The sequence below is a fragment of the Rhodotorula paludigena genome (genome assembly GCF_050403205.1).
Source record: "Rhodotorula paludigena JCM10292 DNA, Rt_paludigena_JCM10292v1_ctg49, whole genome shotgun sequence".
In the NCBI taxonomy this organism is placed as follows: domain Eukaryota; kingdom Fungi; phylum Basidiomycota; class Microbotryomycetes; order Sporidiobolales; family Sporidiobolaceae; genus Rhodotorula; species Rhodotorula paludigena.
The window spans coordinates 44,942-69,754 of record NW_027481409.1 but is presented as its reverse complement, the minus strand read 5'-3'; the positions used below and the strand labels follow the sequence as shown (position 1 = coordinate 69,754).

General features: G+C 66.1%; 10 protein-coding genes across 10 annotated transcripts; 6 read left to right on the top strand and 4 right to left on the bottom strand.

Annotated features, from left to right (window-relative positions):
- Positions 1-504: 504 nt before the first annotated feature.
- JCM10292_005675 (uncharacterized protein) lies at positions 505-3,520 on the top strand (the record flags this gene model as incomplete). Its single annotated transcript, XM_076651322.1, has 3 exons — positions 505-599; positions 663-993; positions 1,070-3,520. The coding sequence occupies 3 exons, from the start codon at positions 505-507 to the stop codon at positions 3,518-3,520; spliced, it is 2,877 nt and encodes a 958-aa protein (XP_076503116.1).
- A 243-nt stretch (positions 3,521-3,763) lies between these two features.
- JCM10292_005674 (uncharacterized protein) lies at positions 3,764-4,804 on the top strand (the record flags this gene model as incomplete). The annotated part of the gene is made up of 2 exons (XM_076651321.1): positions 3,764-4,166; positions 4,230-4,804. 2 exons carry the CDS (start codon positions 3,764-3,766, stop codon positions 4,802-4,804), a joined length of 978 nt encoding a protein of 325 aa, XP_076503115.1.
- Positions 4,805-5,343: 539 nt separating this feature from the next.
- JCM10292_005673 (uncharacterized protein) lies at positions 5,344-6,758 on the top strand (the record flags this gene model as incomplete). The annotated part of the gene is made up of 4 exons (XM_076651320.1): positions 5,344-5,622; positions 5,684-6,033; positions 6,099-6,390; positions 6,447-6,758. 4 exons carry the CDS (start codon positions 5,344-5,346, stop codon positions 6,756-6,758), a joined length of 1,233 nt encoding a protein of 410 aa, XP_076503114.1.
- Positions 6,759-6,885: 127 nt separating this feature from the next.
- Positions 6,886-10,372, bottom strand: JCM10292_005672 (uncharacterized protein; the record flags this gene model as incomplete). Its single annotated transcript, XM_076651319.1, has 15 exons — positions 6,886-6,942; positions 7,024-7,212; positions 7,288-7,674; positions 7,733-7,831; positions 7,893-7,982; positions 8,045-8,134; positions 8,193-8,328; positions 8,388-8,441; positions 8,502-8,719; positions 8,775-8,924; positions 8,993-9,106; positions 9,189-9,257; positions 9,324-9,460; positions 9,523-9,644; positions 9,702-10,372. The coding sequence occupies 15 exons, from the start codon at positions 10,370-10,372 to the stop codon at positions 6,886-6,888; spliced, it is 2,583 nt and encodes an 860-aa protein (XP_076503113.1).
- Positions 10,373-10,683: 311 nt separating this feature from the next.
- On the bottom strand, positions 10,684-14,048 carry JCM10292_005671 (uncharacterized protein; the record flags this gene model as incomplete). The annotated part of the gene is made up of 6 exons (XM_076651318.1): positions 10,684-10,797; positions 10,883-11,392; positions 11,452-11,587; positions 11,661-12,988; positions 13,044-13,331; positions 13,383-14,048. The coding sequence occupies 6 exons, from the start codon at positions 14,046-14,048 to the stop codon at positions 10,684-10,686; spliced, it is 3,042 nt and encodes a 1,013-aa protein (XP_076503112.1).
- A 186-nt stretch (positions 14,049-14,234) lies between these two features.
- JCM10292_005670 (uncharacterized protein) lies at positions 14,235-16,828 on the top strand (the record flags this gene model as incomplete). The annotated part of the gene is made up of 7 exons (XM_076651317.1): positions 14,235-14,244; positions 14,315-14,380; positions 14,734-15,288; positions 15,382-15,722; positions 15,808-16,098; positions 16,191-16,710; positions 16,779-16,828. The coding sequence occupies 7 exons, from the start codon at positions 14,235-14,237 to the stop codon at positions 16,826-16,828; spliced, it is 1,833 nt and encodes a 610-aa protein (XP_076503111.1).
- Positions 16,829-17,307: 479 nt separating this feature from the next.
- Positions 17,308-18,827, top strand: JCM10292_005669 (uncharacterized protein; the record flags this gene model as incomplete). The annotated part of the gene is made up of 4 exons (XM_076651316.1): positions 17,308-17,362; positions 17,425-18,130; positions 18,341-18,464; positions 18,519-18,827. The coding sequence occupies 4 exons, from the start codon at positions 17,308-17,310 to the stop codon at positions 18,825-18,827; spliced, it is 1,194 nt and encodes a 397-aa protein (XP_076503110.1).
- A 1,727-nt stretch (positions 18,828-20,554) lies between these two features.
- On the bottom strand, positions 20,555-21,316 carry JCM10292_005668 (zinc finger CCHC-type containing 10; the record flags this gene model as incomplete). Its single annotated transcript, XM_076651315.1, has 5 exons — positions 20,555-20,587; positions 20,668-20,788; positions 20,854-20,955; positions 21,026-21,079; positions 21,162-21,316. The coding sequence occupies 5 exons, from the start codon at positions 21,314-21,316 to the stop codon at positions 20,555-20,557; spliced, it is 465 nt and encodes a 154-aa protein (XP_076503109.1).
- Positions 21,317-21,471: 155 nt separating this feature from the next.
- Positions 21,472-22,981, top strand: JCM10292_005667 (uncharacterized protein; the record flags this gene model as incomplete). The annotated part of the gene is made up of 3 exons (XM_076651314.1): positions 21,472-21,771; positions 21,841-22,612; positions 22,680-22,981. 3 exons carry the CDS (start codon positions 21,472-21,474, stop codon positions 22,979-22,981), a joined length of 1,374 nt encoding a protein of 457 aa, XP_076503108.1.
- Positions 22,982-23,135: 154 nt separating this feature from the next.
- Positions 23,136-24,737, bottom strand: JCM10292_005666 (uncharacterized protein; the record flags this gene model as incomplete). The annotated part of the gene is made up of 2 exons (XM_076651313.1): positions 23,136-24,576; positions 24,646-24,737. 2 exons carry the CDS (start codon positions 24,735-24,737, stop codon positions 23,136-23,138), a joined length of 1,533 nt encoding a protein of 510 aa, XP_076503107.1.
- Between the last annotated feature and the right edge of the window lie 76 nt (positions 24,738-24,813).

Genomic DNA, 24,813 nt, shown 5'->3' with positions numbered 1-24,813 from the left:
AGCGGCCCCCAGCCGAGTCCCGAGTCCCGCGCGCAACTCCTACAGGCATTTCAGCACGATCTGCGCTGCGGAACACTCCCACGGTCCCGCCCTCAGGTTAGCGGTACGAAAGTGTGGCGACCTCTGTGAGCAAAAGGCCCGAGTAGTCGCGTCCTCCTCTCCTGCACGCCTCTCTGCCCCCTGCGCCTCCTCCCCCTGCATCGGTTCGACGAGTACCTAGCGGTGCCCCTCGGATGCTCGCCGCACCCAGCAGCACCGCCTCGTCGCCCGCTGCACGTGCGGGCCCGTCGCCGTCTCCGCTCCCGGCGGGCATCGTCGCCGCAGCTGCAGCAAGCCCGCCGGATGCGCTCGCTCCGTGTGCACTAGACGACGACGACGACGAGGATGACGACGTCGAGGGGCTGCTCTATCTCGCGCAGGTGCGTCCGCCCTCTCTCCTGTCCGCCCGCACAGCGTCATTCTCGGACCGCGCTCACGTATGGCCCTGCTTTGCACGACACCCAGATGGACCTGATTGGGCACAAGCAGCAAGACGCCCTCGACAAGCTCGAGCGCGCCGCCGGGCTCGGGTCGTCGGCCGCATGCGCTACCCTCGGAGCGTGCGTTCGCTCTGCACGGACGTATGCGAAGACACGCAGAGCGCTGACTGCACGCCCTGGCAGCCTGCTGTCGCGCGGCTGGCGCACCGACCAGCCCTCGTCGTCCGACATCTCGCTCCCGCCGATCGCACCTGCCCCACCGCGACCAGCGACACGTCCCGCCCTGCCCGCCCGCAAGAGCTCGAGCTACCTCTACCACACTGCCCCAAAGCGCACTCCGGACGCCCTCCGCGCGACGGACCTCTTTCTGCGGGGTCTCAACCTCGAGCTCGCCAAGCCGCTCCGCACGGCCGAGTCGGTCACTGCCAGCGGCTACGTGGGCGCATCCGACGACGAGGAGGGCGCCGAGGGACCGTTTTTCAACCTCGAGCGCGCGCTGGATCTACTGGCTGGCGTGCGTAGCTTCCGTTGCTCCTCGCACGTGCGGGACCAAAGAGGGCTGACGTTTCGTTCGGCCTGCCTGTTCTTAGGTGACCGACTCGCACCGCTTTGGCGTGCTGCATTCACCTGCACCGGTATCGGGCAAGCACGCCCAGCTTCCCTCCCCAACCGACTCGGACGACGAGATCAACGACTCGCTCTGGCGGCGAAGCGCTGCCGCTGCGCGCTCCGTGCTCGCCCACGAGACCATCCGTCCCGTCCTCGCAACGGCGAGCAAGCCGCTCGACCCTTCCGATCCGCCTCCAAAGTCGCAGTCGCGCACTCGTCGCCCCTCCTCCGTAAGCCGCTCCTACAGCCATCCCTCGTCCTCCCTTTCTTTTGGCGCTACCGCCGCAGGTCCCGACGAATCGCTGGCGAGCCCTGTGCGCAAGGTCAGGACGACGCTCGCCATCCACGCGCTCTACGTGCTGGCCGTGCAAGCTTGGGCGCTGCAGCCCCCCTTTTCCGCCTCTTCGCCTCCTGCGAGCGACAAGAGCCAGCTCGCCTCGCGCGCCCTCCAGGACGAGCCTCGCGCGATCGCAGAGCAGTACTGGTCGACCATCGTCGCGCTCGCAGCGCCATTCGCACCTCTCGGTGGGATCGGGATCAAAGAGGGTGACGAGCTCGTCGAGCGCACGCAGCGACGCCTCGAGGCGCTGCACCACCAGGACCTCGGCGCAGACGAGCCGTGGCGCCTCGCGAAGAAGCGCCCGCGCGCCCAGCCGCAGCTGTCGAGCAGCGCCCGCTCGCACACAAGCGAGTCGGTCGTCGGCAGCCCGCCCGAGCATGCGGGCGACATGGCCTCGTCTGCCGTGACGATCCGCCCGACGGTGGCGCCCCTCGGGTCTTCTGGCTCGGCAGGCTCGCTCGGCGACCCGACGCCGCGCGCGTCGACCACGCCTGCCAAATTCCACTTTGCGGGCGCCGAGCTCGACGAGGCGGACGAGGATGCCGCGTCGGCGCGTTCGTCACCGGTAGCGATTGCGGTAGACGAGGCTGCGCTGCCTGCTGAGGCCGCTTCGTCTCCTCCTTTCGCGCTCTCGCCGCCGCGCGAGCTGCTCGTCGACACCACCGCTACTTCGTCTTCACTCCTCGCCGGGCCGGCTCCCAGCACCTCGCACTTGCTCGCCTCGCAGCAGTATCCCTCTCCGCCCGAGACGCCGCCCGTCGACTCGGAGAACAAGCCCTTCTACCCTGACCTCACCCGCCCCGCCTCGATCCGCTCGTTGCGCTCCCGCCGCTCTCCGCCATCTCCTCTCCCATCCTCATCGACCGCCTCGCTCATGCCACTCGTCGCGCCCGGCAGCTCGTCGTCTGTACTCCCGCGCATCACCTCGACGCGCTCGATCGTCTCGAACCGCTCGACGACCTCGGTCCTCTCGCACTTCAAGCACGACCCCTTGCAGCGCTACCTCACCGGGCGGCTCAAGCGCGTCTCGAGCTCGGCGAGCGTGTGCACTGCGCCGCCCGACTTTAGCGAGCGCAGCAGGCGCGTCCTCGGCAAGGGCAAAGGCCGGATGGTCGAGCCGGAGGAGTCGGGCCCGCTCGACATGCGCGCGTCCATGCCTGCGCTCCCCGAGCGCGCGCTTCCGGGTGCGGCAGACTCGCGTGATGGCGGCGAAGGGCAACCCAAGACGTGGCTGTCGCGCTTCTGGACCTCGACGCAGGACCGGCTCCCGCGCTCGCTGAGCGGCGGCGTAAAGCTGCCAGACCTCCCGCGCTCGCTCGGCGAGGTGCGCGAGGCGATTGGGAGCCGACTCGAGCGGACGAGCCCGACGGCAGAAAAGCAGCTGCGCGAGGCGCTCGAGCGGCACAACTCTGCGGCCGAGGAGGTCGTGTACTACTGGGGCGAAGGCGAGTTTCGCGACGAAGAGGAGGTCGAGGGCGCCGTCTACGTCGACCAGGACGGGAACCGCTTTGTTGTGTCCGCGGACGGCGTGGACGCGGATAAGTCACCCTCGACCTCGGCGCGCACGCTGGACAGCGTCGACCAGCCACAAACGCAGGCGGACCGCTTGCGCACCTCGCTCGCGCTCGATGCACCCAGAAGCGGCGTGAAGAGCCAGCGCTCGTTCCTTCTGAATGACCCGACTTCGCTCGCGCCCTCGCGGGAACGCTCGCGCTCGCGCCGGTCTCGCGAACCTTCTTCCTCGCCGCTATCTTCTTCGACACACGAGACGACCGCCGACGGACACCTCGCACCGCCGTCTCCCCGCTCTCACCGCCGCCGCCGCCGCCACTCGGCGTCGGCCCGCAACCCCAGCTCGACCGCAGCATCCGGCCAGGCCGTCGCGATCGACCCGCTCCTGCTCGAGCTCGAGCGCCGCTCGCGCGTCGGGCTCAAGACGACGTGCGGTGCATGCGGACGGCGCGGATTGAATTTTCCCACGTGCCGCACGTGCAAGGGGACGTACTGCGGGAGGGAGTGCCGCGTGAGCGAGGCGCACGGGTGCAGTCTGCTGGCCAAGGCGGCGAGGGCGCGGCAGGCGGTCGCCGTCTGAGGAGGAGGAGGTCGACGAAGGTTCTGTTTGCTTGCTGTCGTTATATGCCCGCCCGCCCCGTCTTTTGCCTAGCAGTACTCGCATCATAGAAGTCGCATTCCCGTTGTTGCATTTTAACACGCTTTTCGACACGACTTGGTCCGCGGAAATCACGTTGGCTGCTCCGAAGTCGCGCCTCTCTCGCTCTCGTCCTCTCCGCTCAACCTTCCCGCGGGTTGATCGGTCGTTGCACGCTCAACGAGGATGTTCGACCGCCTGCCTGCGGAGCTGCAAGCTCTGGTTCTCGAGTTCGCTGTACCACCGCCCAGCGGCTCGACTTGGGCAGAGAACCGCATCCAGACGGCCCGAACGCTCGCGCTCGTGCACCCGACATGGACGAGGTCAGCTCGGCGGCTCATGTGGGAGCCGATGTGGCTCAATGTGTCTGGCTACGGCGCTATCTCAACACGCAAGCTCGAGCGCCGCATCACGAAGGCGGAGGAGGTGCTCGGCAGGCCCGTGCGATCGCTGTGGCTGGAGTTGCCCATGCGTCCAATGCCAAAGGAGGCTCGAGCACTCGACTTGCTTGTCGGCAAGTGCCCCCAGGTCGAAGAAGCGTGGATCAACTATGGCGGCGGATCCTTCGCAACATTGTCCAAGCTGTCGAGTGCGTCACCTGCTCTTGCCCTGAGTCGTAGTCTCCACCGCTGACGTCCTTTGATCAACGCAGAGCTCACGCGGCTGCACCTGATTGGCATCGAATTCGAGCGCGGAGCGTCCTTCGCCGGCATCGCCGACCGACTTGCATTCCTGTCTTTCGATGCTTGCTTCGGAGCGCTCCACCTCGCCCCTCTTCCACACCTCTCCACCCTCGTCTTCCGCTCTTGCAAGGCTCCCGAGCGAAGGCAGGACGTCAACTTCGCACGGCAATTCCCCTCGGTGCAATCCTTTGAGTGGGGGTCTGTCTCTGCCCTTCCGACTTCCTGTGTCAACACACTCCCAGCCTCTGTGCGCCGGCTCGCTCTCGGCGTGATCTACGAGCCCTACAAGTACAACCATCACGATACGGGCACACCTCTTGTGCTTCCCGACAGCCTCGAGGAGCTGATCCTCCGAGTCCAAATGCGCAAAGACAACGAAGACGACGAGGATAAGGAGGAACTCGTGCGCCAGTGGGGGCAGCAGGCGTGCGACAAGAACGGTGTGAGGCTCCAGATGCACGTCGAAGAAATCCAGGCAGAGGCGGCGCACTATGTGCCGCAGCTCAATGAGCTGTACTCTGGGCTTGGCGGACTCTGGTACTGAATGTTGTGCTGTCATTCCTGTCGTAGCCAGTCTGCCATGTCACATGTCGCCCCGCGCGGAAGTGGTTTTTTGGTCGACTGGATCAAGCTAAATGACCCCAGCTGTCCTTACCGACGTGTTTTTTAAGCCCTTATGCCGGTTTTAGCCAGACTGAGCGCCGTTGTGAGACCGCGAATTGCGCAGTGTCTTGCTCAAGTCGTGCTTCTCCTCGACAATCGCAGTAGCTCGTCGCCGATCTGCTCGATTTGTGATAGGGCGTGACTCTTCGACTCTCAATCACTGCCTGCGGACGCACAGGGCCTCCGCAGAGGTGCTTCTAGACTCGCGCTTCGCTTCATCAGTTCGAGGCTGTTTCCGGGCTTTACAGACTCAGCACTCCACTCGCCGGTAAGACAAAGGTCTTGTACAAATTGCATAAGTCTGATCATCGAGCCTATGCTCCTGGAGCTCGTGGCGTTTGTTGGAACGAGTGTACTGACCTCGAACGCCTCACAGCTTCGCGAGCTCGCAATCTGGCACAGACTGGCTGTGGGCATTCCATGGCAACAACGCCAGACTACAATCAGGATTCGCCGCCGACCCTTCTCGCCGCCGGGACGCTGCAAGGCAAGGCAGTCGGGATCAACCCGTCGTCAATCCGGCCGTGCGATGGTCGGCCCATCTTCATAGCGAGCCTGAGCAGTGGCGCAGCGCTTGAGAGGCTTAGAGGTGGCAGCTTTGGCGTCGTCGCTGTCAAGTCAACAGCAGACGATGCCTCACGGGTACCTCGCAATCCGCGAAGAGAGGCTCAACTCCTCGCAAAGCTAGATCACCCGGATGTGCGTCATGATTGCGCGTCTGTTCTGGCTCTATGACTGACTGCCAGCGCGCGGGTCACAGACGCTCTCTCTCCTGAACGCGTACCAGTCCGATCCATCGCCTACATCCTTCTCGACCCGCATCACGCTCTTCACGCCCTTCTACCCGCACACTTTGCGCACTCTCCTGTTCTCGCCCAGCTTTAGCCTCGACGGCGAGCGAGACGCATTCTGTATCGTATCGCAATCTCTCGCCTTTCAACTCGTCTCAGCTGTCGACTACATTCATGCTCACGGAGTCGCGCACCGCGATCTCAACCCGAACAATGTCGTCATCAGCGACGGCGGGCGCGCTGTCATCATCGATTTTGGCATTGCTATCGAAAGGGAGGACGAACCTACGGGCGAAATGCACCACGCGGTCGGCACTGGGTGCGTTCACACATGTAACCGCACGTGGTGGCCACGCTGTTCATGCTGGATCTGTCGACCTGCAGCTCCTACCGCGCGCCAGAGCTGGTCTTCGCCTCTCGCGACTACGACCCGTTCGCCCTCGACCTCTGGGCGCTCGGTGCCACGCTCAGCGAATTCTTCACGGCGCTCGAGCTGCCAGTCCCGCCCTCTCCCGACTCAGAAGACGAGTTCGAGCGATACTATCGGCAGTGCGCAACCCCGCCGCCTGAGCCGACGCTGCAGCGGAAGACGCTTTTCGACGGCGGCGCGAGCGACTTTCTCCTCGCCGCCAGCATCTTTCGCGTACTGGGAACGCCGACGAGCGAGACGTGGCCTGTGAGCATAATCCTCTCTCTGCCGAAGTCCTCGGTCTCACGTCGAGGCTCTTGCAGGAATCGGCCTCTCTGCCGAATTTTGCGCGCTTCACCTTCGCGCCCTTTCCACCGACGCCTCTTGCCTCGCATCTGCCGCATCTTGAGCAGTCCTTGGCGCTTGCGCGGGTGCTTGCAGGGATGCTGGTCATCTCGGCATCGGGACGGATGCCGGCAAGGACGGCGCTGGAAGAGCTGAAGACAGACGGACCCGTAGTGTCGCCGGATGACTTTGACAGCGAGGAGCGACGGCAATTCGGTGGAGATGAGTTGGCGGAGATTCGCGCAGGGACGCTGGGAAAGACGCTCGCGGCGGTCTTACAGGCACAGTAGACGTTCCCATGAAAGGCTTCCTGTCACGAGTCGCGCTTGGAGACTGCGGACTAAATCACAACATGCAAGAGACAACTTCTACGGAGAGTGAAGACTGCAGCAAAACGGGCACGAGGGACTGAAGATCTCAGCCGAAGAGACGCGAGCCGGAGCGCTTGATCGTTTCCATGCCGGCCTTGGAGAACTGCAACAACACCAAGAAATTCGAGGTCAGCTCGACCTTATACGTGCGGGCGGCTGATCAAGCGCTGGTGATCTCGCGCACCTGGAGGTCGTCGAGCTCTACAAAGTCCGGCGAGATCGCGTTGAGGTCGGCCGTCTCGGCCATGAGCGGCTGGAAGCCGGCAACGGAGGCCGAGTGCGAAAGAGCAACCGAGGAGCGGCGACGTCCGCTGAGAAGGTCGGTCTGCTGGACCATGTGCTGCAGGATGAACCTCTCGAATTGTGCGACGCGCTGAGTGACGATTCATATGCGGCATGAGCACACGCACGATCCGGGATCAAGCTGATGGGATCGTTTGCGACGCACCTTGCGCTCCTGCTCCAGCGTCGCCTCGAGTCCCTCCTGGTACACCCTATGTTTCTCGAGCGCACGCTCGAACTTCCGTTCCTGACGACGCAGCTCGCCCTCGACATCCGCGTTCTTGGCGATGACGAGAAGCTCCTGGTTCTCCTTGGTGAGCTCGAGGATGCGTGCGTCCTTGTCGGATGAAGAGGCGCTCGCGTCGGCCTGGAGTGTGGAGAGCCGCTCCGACTCGAGTTGGGCGATGCGGGCGGACAACGCGTCGCGCTCCTCGCGCAAGCTCGAAATCTCATCTTGCGCATCGAGGAGCTGGTCTTGCAATGTCTCATCCATCTCGGAAGGCGAAGCAGAGTGAGCCATCTTCATCGGAGAGACTGGTCGTGGTGGCAGGGCCTGCGAACGTGCACAGTCAGTATCGAGGCGTGTACCGCGAGTGGACCCCATAACGCACGCTCAGGCGCCGTTTCTCGATGTTCTGGCTTGTCAGGAACAGCGAGCGGAACTCTTCGACCTGGCGCTCGAGATCCTGCACGCGCTCCGCCTGCTTCTTCTGCTGTAGAGTGAAGCTCGTCAGCACCGATTGGGGACGACACGCAAGGTGTTGGGCCTACCCGGCTCTGGTCTGCGACGAGGTCGGCTTGCGAAGGCGTGTTCGGCGCAGTCGCCATGGTCGACTTGAGCTGCGCCTCGAGCATGGCGATCTGTTCGCGGAGAGAAGATCAGAAGCGAACGTGACTGTACGAAAGAGGCAACGAGAACGTACATGCGAGCGGTACTTGGTGATGAGAGCCTTGTCGTCAACCACCTCGTGCTGAACCGCCTTGAGCACGACCTTCTTGACGCGTTGAGCAAACTGCAGAACGCTCGACCAGTCAATTCCGGTCCCACTGGCTGCGAAAAAACTGACAGACCTTGAGTGTCGACTTGGTCTCCTCGATTGCCGCCGGCGAGGGGTTCATCGTGGCGATGACGGCAACGCGGGCGTCGCCCGAAAGAGAGGGTTGCAGGATCTGCGTGAGCTTCGAGTCGCGGTACGGAACGTGTGGCCTGTTCGTGACGGGTGTCAGGTCAGTTGTGTCGAGAGGGTGAGAGACAGGGAAGCGCACTTCTGCTTGGCTTCGCTCGTGAGCGACGCGATGACCTTCTCGAGCGTAAGCAGACTGCGACCTCGTCTCGTCAGCTGGCGCTCGTCTGAATATCTCGCTAGACATGCCGCGCACCTCTTGTTGATGAAGGCGCCCTCGGACCGCCGCTCCATCTGGCTCGTCGCCTGCTCGCTTCCCGCCAGGTCGATCAAGCTCAGCTTGCTCATGCGCACGACACCGTCCGTCCCAGGCGCGAGACGTGGCGTGTTGGGCGTCTGCATTCGACGCGGCGTCGAGGGCTCGGAAATGAACGACGAGGAAGAGGACAAGGGATCGTCGCGCGACTCGATGGTCTGGAGAATGGAGCGATTAGCCGGGCACGCACGTTGCAAGCAGACGGAAACGCACCATCTGGAAGACGCTGTGCGAGCGCGAGCTCCGCTCGTTGAAGTCGGTCTGCCCGACATGGCGGTTCTCGGCACCGCGCGCCAGGAGCGCCGCGACCTGCGCTTCACTCGTGACGACTTCTTCACGCAATGGGTGGACGAAAAACCGTTTCTGCGCGTACGAAGGATCGTTCGGTCCAGGATTATTCCGGCAGATGAGAGAGAAGGGCGAGGACTGACCTTCTCGTCCTGCCGGACCTTGACCGGGCCAGCAGTCGGGTCGAGCAGGTCCTTGAGCGTCTCGTTGTAGATCTCGAGGTATGATGCGCGGAGCAGGAACTCCTTCTCGGGATGCTGCGACGCCGACGAGTGTTAGACTTCGCCCGTTCGCTCGCTTCGCCGACTCAGGGTCCGAATGCGAAATGGCAGTACGCACGTCGCGAATGAAGGTGAAGATGTCGGAGACGGCTTGCGGGATGATGCCCGGGTTATGGTCGTTGCCAGACTGTGGGTCGCACGGGGCACTTCAGCTTGGCGCAACGACGCGTTGCAGAGGGAAAGCGATGCGCACAAGGACGAACGTCTTCCCCGACGCGGTCTGACCGTAAGCGAAGATGACAGCATCGTAGCCCTCCATCGCAGCGCCGACGAGGTCGCGCCCAACCTCGTTGTACACCTCTTCGTTGCGCGATCCGGTCACGACCGAGTCTGCGCATCTGTCCGGTGAGGGGCTGCTCTACTCCGCGTGAACAGTGAAGCAATGCACGCACCGAACGTGTACTCAGGCCCGCCTGTGTACTGCACCAATCGGCCATTGGCCTCATCGACGTCCCACGCGACCTCGTCGACAGCCTGATGCGCAGCAGCAAGCTTAGCCGCAGGTGGTCGCACCCTGTTGAGATTCGACGGTCAGCACTGTAACTGAGGAGCGCAAGGCGGATCTGCGCACCGAACACAGACAAGGACGTTGTCCCTTCCTCCCCTCCTGCTTCTTCGCTCCCGGTCTTCTCCCTCAACAACGCTCGACAGCCCGAGCCCGGCCATCCCGCCCCTCAACGCTCCAACTTCCCAGTCCTCGGTCGCCGCTGCTGCCGCAACCTTGGGAAACGCCCCGAACGCGCCAAATCCGCTTGATGGCGGAGCGGCAACGGGCGGTGGGGCCCTCTTGACGGGGCTGAAGGCGGGCTGCGCGGATGCTAGGGGCACATCGGCCCGCTCTGCGCCTGGGAGGGCCTTGCGGCGCGGAGAAGCAGCCGGGGTGAGTTTGGCGCGGATGCGAGGTGCGGTTGTCGGTGGAGGGAGAGGAGACGACGGGGTGAAGAGGTCGGTTGGCGCGGGGGATGCGGGTCGGCCAAGCTTGATAGGTGGCGCGAGGGACGGGGCGGGGACGTTGTGCGCCGTACTCGGGCCGAGAGGAGCAGGGGCCGGTGCCGAGGAGGGGACGCTCGAGAGATGCGCCTTTGCCGCGCTCCTCGTCAGGCGGGACTGCTGGGCCGAGGGCACAGGGCTCGGTGGAGGGCTCATACTCAAGTTGTGCTTGCGCACGGGCACGAACGGCGTGCGGTCGGTCGAGGAAGCCGCATGTTGAGGGAAGTGAGCGAAGCCTCCGAAGCCGCTCATCGCGGCAATTGCGTAGGGCGCGACGTCTATGCGAGTGTTGTCGAAATGAATGCAGCTCTGGACAGCAAACGCACGAGCAATCGAGCGAAGGAAGCGCGTGAGGTTGGCGCGGAAGCGGTGCACCGCCCTCTCGAGCCGTTTCCGGCGGAACGCATCTGCTACGCCAGCGCGCCTCTGTCCATGCTCGCGGCAGTTCCATCTGCCTGACAGGCCGAGACAACGACTGACTCGGCCGCGCTCTCACAATCAGCTCACGATCAAGCGCAGTGCTCTATTCGCGACCAGGGTACATTTCCGCCACGAATGCTATGCTACGCCGCGAGCGCCTTGCCGACGCTCTGCTCCCAGAACGAGCGGTTCGCGCCCTGGATCCAGGTCGCGCGGTCCGACTCGGCTAGCGTCGAGGGCTGCACGCGCTCGAGGGCCTGTTCGTGCGATTAACATGCGCAGTGAGCCTCGAGTCCCCTTTCACGAAGCACGACGAGAAGCACGACAAACGGAATGACGCACTTTGACACCCGAGCCCGTCCCGGCGCTCGCCTTTGCGAGCACGACCAGCTTGGCGAGCATCTCCTCGCACGCGAGGCGGAGCATGCGGTTCTTCCTCGTGCGCGGTTCCTCGCCCGTGCGCTTCGAGAAGGCCTGCACGGCCGCGACCGTCTGCGCGACGAGGCGCACGAGGTCGTCCGCCAGGGCGGGCGCCGCAGCGGGGTGGTCGGACGAGAGCGCGGCCGACGCGCCCGAGAGGGTCGCGAGGTACAGGAGGTAGACCTTGCCGCCCGTCTCCCAGCCCTCGACCGTGCCGTGCAGAGACGAGGCCGTCGCGGGGCTGATGGCGAGCGAGCGATCGAGGAGGAAGGGCGAAAGGAGGCGCTTGACGAGCTGCCCGTCATTGCGGACGATGGCTTCGGGCACGAGTTCGGTCGTCGCGATGAAGTGCGCTTCGGCGGGGCGTTGCGCAGAGAGGAGGAGCTCGTAGGCGCGGAACCGAGAGAGAGGGTCCGACAAGGCGCGATCCGCCTGCGGGACAGACAGATTAACGGCTGGACCCGGGATGCACTGGACCAACGTCAACGCACCAGTGCCGAGTCGAGCCACACGCGCGGAACCTTGAGCGTCTCGACGAGGAAGTCGACCTTGTCGAGGTCGCCCTGCTCCTCGCTCTCGAGCGCGTCGACATGGCGCGCTAGGAGCTCCTGAATCGCCTTGACGCGGCTGTGCGCGAAACATGTCAGACTCCGACAGTCAGCTATGCTCGCACGACTATGACCGTCGCTGTCAGACGCACCAGGTCTCGAGCTCGACGTGCAGGAGCACGAACGCGGCCCACTCCCACAGCCCCAGCTGCTCGAGCTGCATCGCATATGCAACCGTGACCTGATCCGCGCGGACCGAGTTGCCCTCCCTCTCGCCCTCGTCGTCGCCCGCTCGCATCCGCTCATCGCCGCCCTCGCGCGCGCCGCGGTCCAGCTCGACGCGGTCCTCCCAGTCGCGCCGCCGGAGCACGCGCGAGAGCATCAGGTACAGGTGCCACGGCAGGCGGTAGTCGAGCGGCGAGGGGCCAAAGTTGCGCGGCGCGAGCGCGAGCTCGAGCGCGTGCGTCGGCGACGTAAACAGCTTGAGGAGGTGGAACGCCGGGTCGCGCGGCGGCGCGGTACGCTCGCTCGGGAGGGCGGACCACGTTTGCTGTCCCTCGGTCTTCTCGGCGGGAGGAGAGCCGGGGAGGAGGTACGCCGGCGTGGGCGGGGCGACGCGCGCGTCGGCCGCGAACGCCGCCTCGTACCGCTTGACGGCATCGGCGACACCCGCGTCGCGCTGCTGCGGGCTCGGTGCGTCGCCGGCGTACCACAGGCCCATGGCGAGCGCCTGCTTCCACCCGAGGTCCTGCAGGATGTGCATCTCGTCGACGCGGTCGGACTCTTCGCCCGGCTTGGCCGCGCGCCCGGCCGAGACGCCGAGGTTGCCGCTGAGGAGCTCGAGGACGCGGCGGTAGGCCGGGTCGACAAAGCTTGCGCCGTCGACACCATACTCGCGCCACTTGGACAGCTGGAGGAACAGGTCGGCTTGGAACGCCTCGTCGGGAGGGAAGGCCGTCGCTGACCCGGCCTGCGAGAGGAGCGTCGCGAGGCGCAGGTTGGACGACTCGAGCGCGGCGGTGCAAGCGCGCGGGATTTGGTGGCCCGTCAGGAGGGCAAAGATGCGCGCTGCGCCGGATGAGGTGGACGACGTCGGAGGGAGGGAGCGCAGCGCCGCTTCGACGTCGGTGCGGACCGAGGCTTCGAGCCAGGCTGAGAGCTGCGCCCGTCGCCGCAGAATCGTGATGTACTCGGCCTGCTGGGGCGTGAGAGCTTCATCGGTCGGAAGGGCAAGGTTGGGCACCTCGTCAAACAGCACCGAGGCAAGCATGAACAGCTGCGCCTCGTAGGCGGAAGTAGAAGTCGAGGTGTCGGAGGAAGACGAGGGCGAGGAGAAAAGGTCGACAAAGTGGGAGAAGCGGAGGGCGGACGAGGGGGCGGCAAGCGGGGCGGGGGCGGAGGCGTCGTCAGAGGGAGGGAAGATCTCGGTGTGCGCCAGCTGGAGCTTGAGAAGGCGGACGGCGCTCGCCGAGTCGTTTGACTGTGCGCATTGGCGTGAGCGCAAAGTAACATAAGCCGGAGACAGCTGAACGCACCGAAAGAAGCTGCAGTCGCTCGACCTGAAGCGAGTCGCTCGCTTCCTTGCCCTTCTTCGACCCGTACACGCCCTTGAGGCTGACCAACTCGCCATTCGGGCCCCACCCCACGCGGAAGCTCCGGCCAAGCGACAGCCCGGCGTCGACGAGGTTGCCCTCGCGGCCGGTCGTGACTGACGATGCAAGCGGGACTCGCTCGTAGGTGCGGTGCGGGCGGAATGGCGCAGGGTCGATAGCGGGCAGAGGTGCAGGAGGAGGCGCTGCTGCTGCTGCTGCCGCAGGTTGTGCCTGAAGAGGAGCGGGTCAGCGAGGTCGTGCAGAGGTGTCGAGCGTACGCACGGGAACCCCGGCATCGGTTCGACTCGCGAGCCCCTTTTCGACTGTGCGGCGCTTTGCTTCACGCTGCTCGCGTGCCCGCTCTGCGTCGCGGTCGCGCTCGTCGTCGTCGTCCATCTGGTCGAGGGCGGCGCCCTGGCCAAAGAAGCTGGCCTGCATGACGGCGACGCGCTTTGCCTCGAGCCCGGCGGTGCGCTTGCCCTGCTGGGCCGCGGACCATGCGGGCTGCCTCGGCGGGCGGGGCTGCGGGGTCGACGAGGACGCGAGCGGGCGGAGGAGGCGGCGCGAAGGGGCCCGCGGCGAGGGCGAGCCCGAGTTGAGCGAGAGGTCGGCGTCGCCTGCCTGGGTCGAGTACGAGCGGCTCCTGCGCGACAGGACCGACTCGCTGCGCGCTGTCCGCTCGTCGTCGTCCTGCTCATCGTCGTCGAAGGAAGCGTCTCGGTCGTCGTCTTCGCCTGCGCTCAGCTGCGAGTCTGCGTCCATCGAGTCGTCCTGGAGAGACTCTCGTGGCGGCGCATCCTCATCGTCGTCGTCAGGCTCGTCGAGCTCGTCGGAGGTGTGCGAGGTGAAGGAAGCGTCGTCGGGGCCGGGCGAGTGCGCGGGGCTGCGCGACGACGAGGCCGAGCGGGCAGACTCGTCGTCCGAGTCGACCAGGCCAAAGCGCGCCATCCCTGCGCGCGTCCAAGGTGCGGGGCCAGCTTGTTGAAGGAGAGAGTGCGGCGGATGAGAGGGGAATACACTTGCTCGCCCATGCAAACACAATGCGAATACAACCGAATACGTTTGCCCTACTCTTGCTCCAGTTGTATTCCCCTCGACTACTCGCTGCTACAACTCAGTCCAGAGCTCCGCACCATGGCTGAAGGTGCGCACCCCCTAGCCTGCCCTGCAAGCCACCCACTGACCCGCTGACCCGCTCTGCCTACCCGCTGCAGCTCCCGTCCGCTCGGCAGACGATTTCCTCGACGGCGTGATCGCCTCGGGCCCGCCTCGCGACGACGGTCAGTTGCGCTCTTGTCTTGGTGTTCAGACTGCTTCTGCAGCAGCTTAGGTGCAGCGGTGGCCGCTCGGACGCAGCGACGGCGCGGTGGAGAGGAACGGGGCCCGGCTCGACGTGATGAGGAAGGGCGGGCAGCGCAGCTCACTTGGAGGGCATGACGGCGCTGCAAGTGCTTTCACAGAGCACGAGCGCGCTCCTTGTGAGCCCACTTGGTTCCACGAGACCATCTGCACCCGGTCCTCCTGCTTCCTCTCCTCACGCAAACGCCGGCGCATCCTGCAGTGTTCACCGCATGCCGGCCTCGAGGACATCCTGCAGAGCGTACTGACCACTTCGTACCACCCACTCCCACAGACCGCCACCGCTCGTCGCGCCACTCGGACCGCCGCCGTTCGCGCTCGCCAGACGGCCACCGCTCCTCGTCGCGCCGCTACGACGACGACCGCGACTACGAGCGCCGCCGCGAGCGCGAGCGCGACTACGACCGCAGCGGCAGCGGCTACTCGTCCAGCCGGCGGGACGACTACCGCGGCGGCGGCGGTGGTGGAGGGAGGCGCTACGACGACGACTATGACCGCCGCGGCCCGCCCCGCGGCGGCGGGTACGACGACCGCCGTGGCGGAGGCGGAGGAGGCGGCGGCTACGACCGCTACGACCGCCGCGGGCCGAGGGGCTACTCGCCGCCGCGAGGGATGCGCGGCGGCCCGCCCGGAGGCGGAGGCGGCAGGCGCGGCGGCGGCGGGCGCGGACGCGATGCGCCCGTCTTTGAGGGCTTCTTTGACCAGGGGAGGCGCTCGCCCACGCCCGAGGACACGATCCCGATCAGCAAGCGCAAGCGCCAGTTCACCGCGTGGGACGTCAAGGCGCCCGGGTTTGACACGTATACGTCGACGCAGGCCAAGATGACCGGTGCGTTGCTGCCCATGCGCCGTCCTTCGTTGTTGCGAGGGCTAGGCGCGCTTGGGAAAAGTCGCATACTGACGGCCGCATCTCGTCGTGCAGGCATGTTCAACCTTCCCGGCCACACCAAGCCGTACCTCCCCTCGGGCGTCGAGATGGCCGAGAACCCGCCCCTGTTCTACCGCCCGCCCGTGTACGGCACCGTCGGCCCGGGCGCGCCGATCGGCTCGCAGGCGCGCCAGTCGCGCCGCCTGTACGTCGGCAATGTCGGGATGGAGGCGACCGAGGAGACGATCCGCGCCTTCTTCAACAACAAGATGGCCGAGAACGGGCTCCTCTCAGATGGCCACCTCTCGGAGGACTTGATGGGCCTGGGTCTCAAGGGCGACCAGCCCGTCATCTCGGTCCACCTCTCGTACGAGAAGAACTACGCCTTTGTCGAGGTGCGTTGGGAGACCGCTCGACGTGCTCGGTGTCAGGGTCTGGTGGACTCGGGAACGCTGATGTTACCCGTGCTGCTCCTCGCAGTTCCGCAACGCCGAAGAGGCGACCAACGCTCTCGGCTTCGACGGCATCGTCATGGCCAACTCGGCGATCAAGATCCGCCGCCCGAAGGATTACCTCGGCGCCGACCCGAACGAGATCGCGCCGCACGTCCCCGGCGTCGTGTCGACCAATGTGCCCGACACGGTCAACAAGATCTTTGTCGGCGGCCTCCCGAGCTACCTCACCGACGAGCAGGTCATGGAGCTCCTCAAGAGCTTCGGCGAGCTTCGCGCGTTCAACCTCGTCAAGGAGGGCGGCACGGGCGCGAGCAAGGTGCGTCGGTGGCTTTCGCTTACGAGCTGTCGGGACTTGCCCTCTCTGCGCGAGGGTGTGTACTGACTGGGGACCCATTCCCACCTTCGCAGGGCTTCGCTTTCTGCGAGTATGTCGACCCGGCCGTGACCGAAGTCGCGTGCCAGGGCCTGAACGGCATGGAGCTCGGCGACCGGTACCTCGTCGTGCAGCGCGCCGCGATCGGCGCCAACCCGGGCAAGCAGGGCCCGCCGGGCTCTGGCATCGGGTTCCCCGACGCGGCGCTCGCGGGCGCGGCCATGGCGCCGAGCCAGCCGCCGGCGAGCATCATGGCCAACGCGCAGGGCGAGGGCACGCCGACGCGCGTGCTCCAGATCCTCAACATGGTCAGCGTCGACGAGCTGACCAACGACCAGGACTACGAAGAGATTGTCGAGGACATCCGCGACGAGTGCGGCAACTTTGGCAAGGTCGAGGACGTAAAGATCCCGCGCCCGGTCAAGACGGCCAACGGCAAGGTCGACATCAAGGCGAGCGAGGGCATCAAAGACCTCGGGAAGGTCTTTGTCCTGTTCGAGAAGGAGGAGGACACGACCAAGGCGCTGCAGGCCATCGCAGGCCGCAAGTTCGGCGGTACGTCTCCCTCCGTCTCTTCCGTAACGGTCCCGCATCCGAATGCTGACTTCGCCTTCATGTTGCAGGCCGTCTCTGTATTTGTGCCTATGCTCCGCTGGAGTCGGTCCTCGACTAGGCTCGTCGACTGTATCACCATCCCGAAAATAGCGCTTCCGCGGGCGCGCCTTCGCAATGACATGGCTTATACCCTTCTGCTGTTGCATCACTTTGGGCGGACGTGCGCAGTGTGGGCTCAGGGTGAAAGAAGAGCGAGCCCGCTCTGTCATTGAAGCCCGAGTGCGGAGAAAATGCGGCGGAGCAGCAGCGAGGAAGCTATACCCATCCGACAGCAACTCGAGGCGGGATTAATCTGCTATCGTGTCGCGCATCGGCCGTCGAGCGCGCTACGCATCACCCGTGAGAAAGACGACCGATCGGTCCCATCCACACGGAAGCGTCTCGTTACTTGAAACGAGGCTTGTCCACCTTTCACTTGCTCGCACTCGGCCTGAGACTGCTCTGCTCGCTCGAGAGACTCTCATCGCTTGCTACACGACCTTGCACAGCTCCGACTCTGTCTCAACGGCCTTTCGAGCTCTGAGTCCTCGTCTCGCGATGACGGAGATGGACCCGGCGGCAACGACGAGCGCCGGGGCGGGCGGACAGCCAGGTACGCTGAGAGCGACCGTGAGTTGTGTGCGAGTCGCTTCAACCCGCCCGCGTATCTCGCAGCTCGCCCGCCGACTTCGCTCCTCGATCTCCCCGACGAACTCATCAAGCACATATTCCAGCTCTTGCATGAGAGCTTTCAGCCGCCGCCTCACGATGTGTGGCACTATCGTTCGCCAGCCATACCCAGCGCGGACTACTTGACGGTGTCGAAACGCGTCCACCGCATCGCGCTCCCAACCTGGACGAGCCGCATCAGCTGCGCAGCAGACGAGAGTGACCGGCGTCTGACCGCCCTTTATCTGGGCAAGACACACTACGACCGCGTGTCGCACTACGGTGTGGCCCTGAAAGACGCGTACTGCCATATGCAACTCGTTGTGGCGACATCGTTTGGACACCTCGAGCGCCTCAACATCGACCTCTCCAAGCTCCGCTCGACCGTTGACATCGTACCTGCGTTGCGCAGGCTCACGCAGCTCAAGCGACTCTCGCTGTTCTGGGGTGGGCCTCTGCATGTCGACTCGACTTTCCGTCTCTCCGAGCTCCCGCGCCTCGAACACCTCACCACGCCCGCGAACGACTGGAGTTTCGCCCTTCTGCAGGGCGGAACTGGCAACCTTCGCTCAGCGACTCTCGTCAGCCCTACGAGCCCCGCAGTTCCGCCGTCCTTCCCGGTGCCCTGGAACGTCTCGAAGCTCTTCCTCACCTCGATCTCGAACAATTGTGCCTATCCAGACCTTGTGGCAACTTGTCGCCACACACTCCGGTTTGTGCGTAGCTGTTGGTGCCTATTCGCCCCGACCAGAACATAGTTGACGCGAAGTGTGCAGGTGCCTCCGTCCTCGCTCGTTCTGCAGCACCTCTTAATCGACGCACATGTGCTGGACGAGAGAAAAACCTGGGAGGAGCTTGATACCATTCTCGACCTCTTGAGCAACTCATCCCTCCGCCGACTGGAGCTCACGTATCTGCCCAGGTTTGCGCCCATCCGCGCCAGCAAGCGCGTCGCTCGCGTCTCGTCACTGATCCGCCTCAAGCTGCACTTTGCGTACCGGTCTACTGCGTACCTGACCTCGAAGCCGATTGACCGTGACCTAGAAGTGAGTCTCCAATCGTGCTGATGAGCAGCGACGCTGAGGGATCACGCTTTGCAGCTTTCGCGCCTCCTCCGCTTTGTCGCGGCTTTCCCTCAGCTCCGCCAACTCGACGTCGACGAGCTGTACTCGGTACTTGAGGGCGACCCTGCTCTCTTCCAGACCGCCGAAAAGGCAATCAGCGCGATTGCTTCGCTCGACAACCTCGCCGAGCACGCCGTCTCGCTCGCCGCGCTCCTCTTCCAGCTCGAAGCCGGCCCCTGCGTGACCCGCTTCGGTCTTCGCGAGCCCGACACGGGGAACGAGACGCGCTTCACGCGCCAGGGAGACGGGGACAAGTTTGAGATGGAGCAGTGGAAGGCATACTGAGCGGGCGAGGCGACGAGCGGCGCTTGGGCGGACGGCGCGGCGAGAAGCAGGGGCGCATCGGGTCGAGCTCAGCTCGTGCCTGTATTTGTAGTCGCATCTGTAACGGCTGAGCATCAGAGAGGCCTTGCCGACTTCACCCTTCAGCGCCGCGCTTCAACTCGGATCTCGCTCTTCGGTTGCGCTCTCTGTCACTCCGCATCATGCTCACCACACGCAAGCCCCGCGCTCTACTACCGCTCACGATGAGCCGCTCATCCACCCGTGCGCCCGTTCTTCCGAGATGCGAGCCTCCGAGTCGTGATCCGAGTCCAGACCAGCGCCCGCAACTCCGACCACGCGAGCCCTCGTGTCTCTCTTCCCCTCACTCGTCCCGCACTGCCTGCCCCGCTGCTGCTCGCTCCCGAGCTTGAAATCCCGCCTGCTCCATCCCGCTTCACCGTCGAGCCATCCCACCGAGATGACGCCGCCGCCGTCGCACTCCTCGCGCCTCTCGCGCGCGCTCCTCTCCTCTTCCGCCGCCACCGCCTTCTACCTCGTCCTTTCCTGCTCCTTGCTCATCCTCGGCGCGGTCGACCTGTCGCAGTCGCGCGCTCGACGAGCAGCCGCAGCGGTAGGGGAGGCGGCCTTTGCGCCGAGCTGCGTTCTGTGGCGCGCGGCGAGCAAAGAAGCCCCGCTTGGAGGGCTCGAGCGCGTGTGCATCCACCTTCCGCTCGGGACGGATACGACATTGCCGTCGTCGTCGGCGGCGGACAGTGGCGGGGCGGGGGAGGACGAGGGGACGGCAAGGGGCGTGGTGCTTCTTGCGGTTGGGGTGGGGCTTGCGTTTGTCGCCTTGACGGCGGGAGTGGCGACGTGGTTGCGGATCAGAGATGCGAGACGGGCGGTCGCGGGCGTGGCGGAGGAGGGCAAAGCAGAGGAGGAAGGTCCGGGTCGTCCAGCAGAAGGGGAGAAGAAGGAGCCCGGTGCGTTCCACTCGTCCAAGGCATGGACAGCTCCATACAGAGCTCACCTTTCACGGCCTACAAGTGTCGTCGCGCGTGGTCGAGGCGCAGGCCTGAGGCTGCCGCCCCGATAGTGCAACATGGCTCTGCGCCGCACACCAGGTCTTCCGCTTCATCCGGGCTTCACGCGTTGTCGCCGTCGTTCCGCCTCCTCTCTTGTGGTCATGGTCCTTCCTCAGTGCCTCCGTTGCTGTTGGACTGTGCAGCTGGTGTACTCGTCCGCTCTGTTCAAAGCCCCTCTGCACCCTCTCGCCCGCGTCCTTATCGGAGAAAGGCACAACAAGGATCTTGTCCAACCTCTCTCTCGCGCACACACTACCCTCACCAGCTCCCTACTCGTCCGCCCTCCCCTTCCCCTTCCCCTCATACAACGCCGCCTTTCCCTCGCCCTCGCCCTCGTCCTCGCTCTCGCGCTCGACCCTCGCGCGCTTGGCGCCCCTCGCGCTGCCCAGACTCACACTCCTGCTCCTGCTCCGACTCCGACTCCGGCTCACCGACCGGGAGCGAGAGCGCGAGCGCGCGCGAGAGCGAGAGTAGCTCCGCCCCCGGCGCGTGCCTCCGCGGAGGGGAGGAGGAGAGCCGCTGCGCGATCGCGAGCGTGACCTCGAGCGAGAGCGAGATGGCGAGCGGGAGCGGGAGCGGGATCGCGAGGGAGAGCGCGAGTTGTAGCTCCGCGCGCGGCGCACTCGCGGCGAGCGGGACCGCGAGTCGCTGCGACCGCGCGAGTCACTCCTCGCGCGACTGCGACTGCGACTGCGACTGCGAGAGCGAGAACGACTCGAGTAGGACGACCCGCTCGAATAGGACGACGAGCGGGACGACGAGCCGGACGACGAGACGGACGCGCTGCGGCCGCGGCGGGACGAGCGGCCGCGCGACGACTCTCCCGCGGCGGCGGCTTTGAGCTTGGCTTGCCGCTTGGCTTCGTTTGCGGCGAGGATGGCGGCGGCGGTGCCCTCCCTGCGTGGCGAGCACAGCAATTGTGAGCACTTGCACGAAGGAGGAGAGCGAGCGGAAGGACGCACTTTGGCATGTCCTCGGTGCGCGGCGGGGCGCTCTCGGTGAGCGGGGTGCGCAGCTTGGGGTTCTTGAGGATCTGGGTGCGCGTCGGGCGGACCTTGTACTCGCTGCGGGAGGTAGACGGAGCTGTGAGTGGGGAGACGAGTGAGGGAGGCGAGGTGTGAGAGGGGGACGGACCGCGGGTTCTTGCAGTCGTAGGTGTAGTGTCCGAGCTGGTTGCATTTCTGACAGCTGTGTGAGTGCGGAGTCAACGCGTGAGTAGGCGAGAGAGACGAGAGACGAGGAAGAGGGGAGGGGAGGGGGATGGACGGACCGGGTCGAGGGGGTTGCGGTGGGCTGTTTGCCGTAGCGCGCGCCTCCGTTGCCCTGGTTGGACCTGCCTGGCCCTCCGCCGCCGCGCCCGCCAAAGGACGACGACGCGGACGACGAGGAGCGGTTGGCGGCGAGGCCGAGATAGTTGCTCTGCATCGACGCGGAGAGGGCGGGGGCGAGTGCAAGCGGGGAGTGGTGTACTCTACAGAGTGCTGCACTGCTTCACACTTGCGCTGAGTCTGCGAGAGAGAAGGGCACCAGGTCGACCTCGTCGTCTCCGGATCTCTCCTCGACTCTACGCTCGCCCGACGATGGCTGCGCTTGCGTGGGCCCCGCCGCGCTCTGCTGCCCCGTCCAGACCACCGCCTGCTTCGACAGACCAGTCCCCCGCGGCCTTCCTCGACTCTGCAGAGGGCGAGCTGGCCCTCTTCCGCGCCCTCGTCCACCACCGCCTCGTCGGCCCCGCCCGCCACTGGGACATGGTCGGCGTCCTCACCGCCCTCGCCCCCCACGAGCACCCCGACCGCCCCCGCCTCGAGAGCACCCACGTCTGGGCAAAGTACCGCGACCTCTACGACCTCGACACCCTCGAGCAGGTCTGGGACGAGCAGGTGCGCATTCAGAGACACCCATCGCACTGCACCTCGGCTGCACTGACCCGCGAGAACCGCCCTCCGCAGCAAGAGCAGCTCCTCCCGACCCCGACCTCGTCCCCCTCGCCCTCGTCGCCCTCTCCCTCCCTCGACGCCTCAGCCCCCGCCTCCTCCTCGAGCACCTCTCCCGACCCCTCTTCATCCGCCACCACCGGTGCCGCTGCCCTCCCTCGCCCCGCACGCGACTCGTCCCTCCGCCGCCGCATCCTCTCGTCCGTCTTCTTCCCCCCACGCGACTTCTCCCTCCCTCCCCCTGCCCCTCTCTCCGAGCACGCCCACGCGCACCTCTCGCTCCTCGCCTTTGAGCGCGGCCGTCTCCCGCCCTCGGCCCCGCGCGACTCGCCCGTGCCCGACGATGCGCCCCTCCGCGAGGTCAGCGTCCCGCTCGAGGCGCCGCCCGGGTCGGGTGCGGGGGGAGGACGCAAGGGGAGGAAACGCGGGTCGGCGGCGGGAGGAGGAGGAGGAGGGAGTCCGAAGAAGAGGGGGAGGGTGGCGCATGAGGGAGGGGGTGGGGACGAGAGCGAGTTGAGCGAGCTGAGCGAGGACGAAGACGAGGACGACGACGAGGAGGAGGGAGGAGAGGAAGGCGACGAGGGAGTGGACGACGAGGGAGAGGACGAGACTGCAGAGGGAGACGACGACGAGGGCGACGACTTAGAGAGCGCCGCCGAGACGGGCACGGCGGGCGACGACGGCGCGAGCGGACTGGACGAGACAGACACGGACGCCGCGAGCACGCGCGGCGGCGGCACGGGCGCGGCGAGGCGACGCGGTGCCGGCGCCGAAGCCGCCGACAAGGGTGCGTCCACCCCAACTCCCCTCCCCCTCTCCTCCTGCGGGCCTGACACCGTGCCCTTACCGCACAGCCGCAGCGATCCGCGCCCTCCCCTCGTCCAAGCGCACCCCGCGCGGCGGCAGCGGGCGCGAGCGCCGCTCGACGTCGGTTGCCGCGTCGAGCGACACGAGCGCCGCGACGCCCGTCAAGAAGACGAGCACGCGCGCCGGGGCCGCAGCGGCGGCGGCGGCTGCTGCTGCCGCACAGCAGACCAGGGGGAGAAAAGGCGCAGGTGCGGGAAGCGCGCAGAAAGGCAAGCCGACGGTTAAGAAGGTGTGTTGCGCGCGCGCGCGCCGTTTCCGCTTCGTCTCGTCAGGATTGCTCCCTTACTGACAGTGCTTCGGGTGTGCGCGTGACAGAGACGATGAGGCTGCGGACTCGTAGCGTCGATACCCCTGCAGCAGTACCTGTTACCCTTGTCTTTCTCGCTTCCTTCCTCTCGACTTTTTGCGGCCGCGCTCGAGAGATAGAAAGCGGATTCCACGTGCTACTCCTTCTTCCTGACCTCCCTCTCTCGCGCCTCCTCCTCCCTGACGACCCTCTTCAGCCCGACCGCGACCCCGACGCACCCGACCGCTCCAAGCGCGTACGCCGCCGTCGGGCTCACGAGCCAGTACACGGCCGTCGTCACGAGCGGGCCGAGCGCGCGCCCAAGCTGTCCATGCGAGCGGAACGAACCCAGCGCCGCGCCCTTGTCAATTTTGCCCTCTCCCTGCTGCACCCCAGCCCCCGACGCGCCGGCCGCGTCCGTCTCGAGCGACGCGAGCGCATTGAGCGAGTTGACGACCGTCGCGCTGACGAACGCGAGCCCGGCCGCCGCGCCCCACAGCACGGCCGTCGCCGCCGCCCCGGCGCCGGCCGCCTCGAGTCGCGGGAGCGCCGCGAGGCCCGCGAGGCTCGCCGCGCAGGCGCACACGCCCGCTCGCGCGAGCGAGGCCGTCTTGCTCGCGCGCCCGCCGTGCTGGCGCGCGCGGCGCCGGACCCACCCGCCTTGGAGGAGGGCCGAGACGATGCCGACAAAGCCGAGGAGGCGGCCGTTTTGCGCGTTCGAGTAGGCAAAGAGGGCGTGCGTGAGGAAGCAGAGCGTGAACTCGCCGCCGGAGAAGGAGAGGAGGAAGGAGAAGTGCAGGAAGGAGAGGAGGCGCAGGCGGGCGAGGCGCGCCGAGTACGGGCGCGGTGCGGGAGAGGATGCGGAGGCGGCGGGCGACTGAGAGGCTGAGGGGCCGTCCTCCGAGGCGGGAGCAGACGCAGCGGACCAGCCGCGCGTCTCGGGGAGGTAGAGCGCAAGGTAGAGCGTCTCGAAGGCGAGGAGCGCCACCGTCATGGCGGCGGGAACCGCATACGCGTTGAGCTGCAGCTCGGCGGGGAGGGCAGGCACGAGCGAGGTCAAGGCGCTCGGGACAGCGACGCGTGATCCGTGCCCGAAGACGCGCGAGGCAAAGTAGGCGCCGAGAGAGGGCCCGAGGGTGAAGGCGAGCGAGAAGGCGGCGCCGACGAGGGCGAGTGAGCGCGCGCGCGTTTCGGGCGTCGTCACGTCGGTGATGCACGCGATCGAGAGCTGGACGTTGCCTTCTGCGAGCCCGCCGACGATGCGGCTCGCGGCGTACAGCTCGAAGCGCGAGGCAAAGAGCCAGAGGAGGGCGCTCGCGAGGTTGCCGACCATCGTGGCGAGGAGGACGGGGCGGCGGCCGAAGCGGTCGCTGAGTCGGCCGAGGTAGGGCGAGACGAGGAACTGGCAGAACGAAAAGAGGGACGCGAGGAGGCCGCCGAGGAGCGTGAGGTCCCAGCGACTCTCGCCGGACGAGAAGAGGACGGCGCGGACTGACCGCACGAACGCCATCGTGCGGGTCAAGAGTGTCGGCTTCGAGCTCGCAAGCTTGCCCTCCTGCCGCACAAAGTCTTCGATGATGCGCGGGAAGAGCGGAAGGCTGGCGAGGGAGGCGGTGCAACAGGGTCAGCGCGGTTCTCCTCGTCGCGAGGCTCAAGAGGGCACGCACGGCATGGTGAAGGCTAGCAGGTCAAGCAACAATGCCGTGAAGACGACGCGCACGACCCTGCGGCCGTCCTGAGCGGGCGCTGCCTTGCTCATCGCGCTGACGAGGACGAGGACGAGAAGAACCGCAAAGTAAGCTCGATGGCGCAGGTGGGCACGCCGTCAGCCGAGA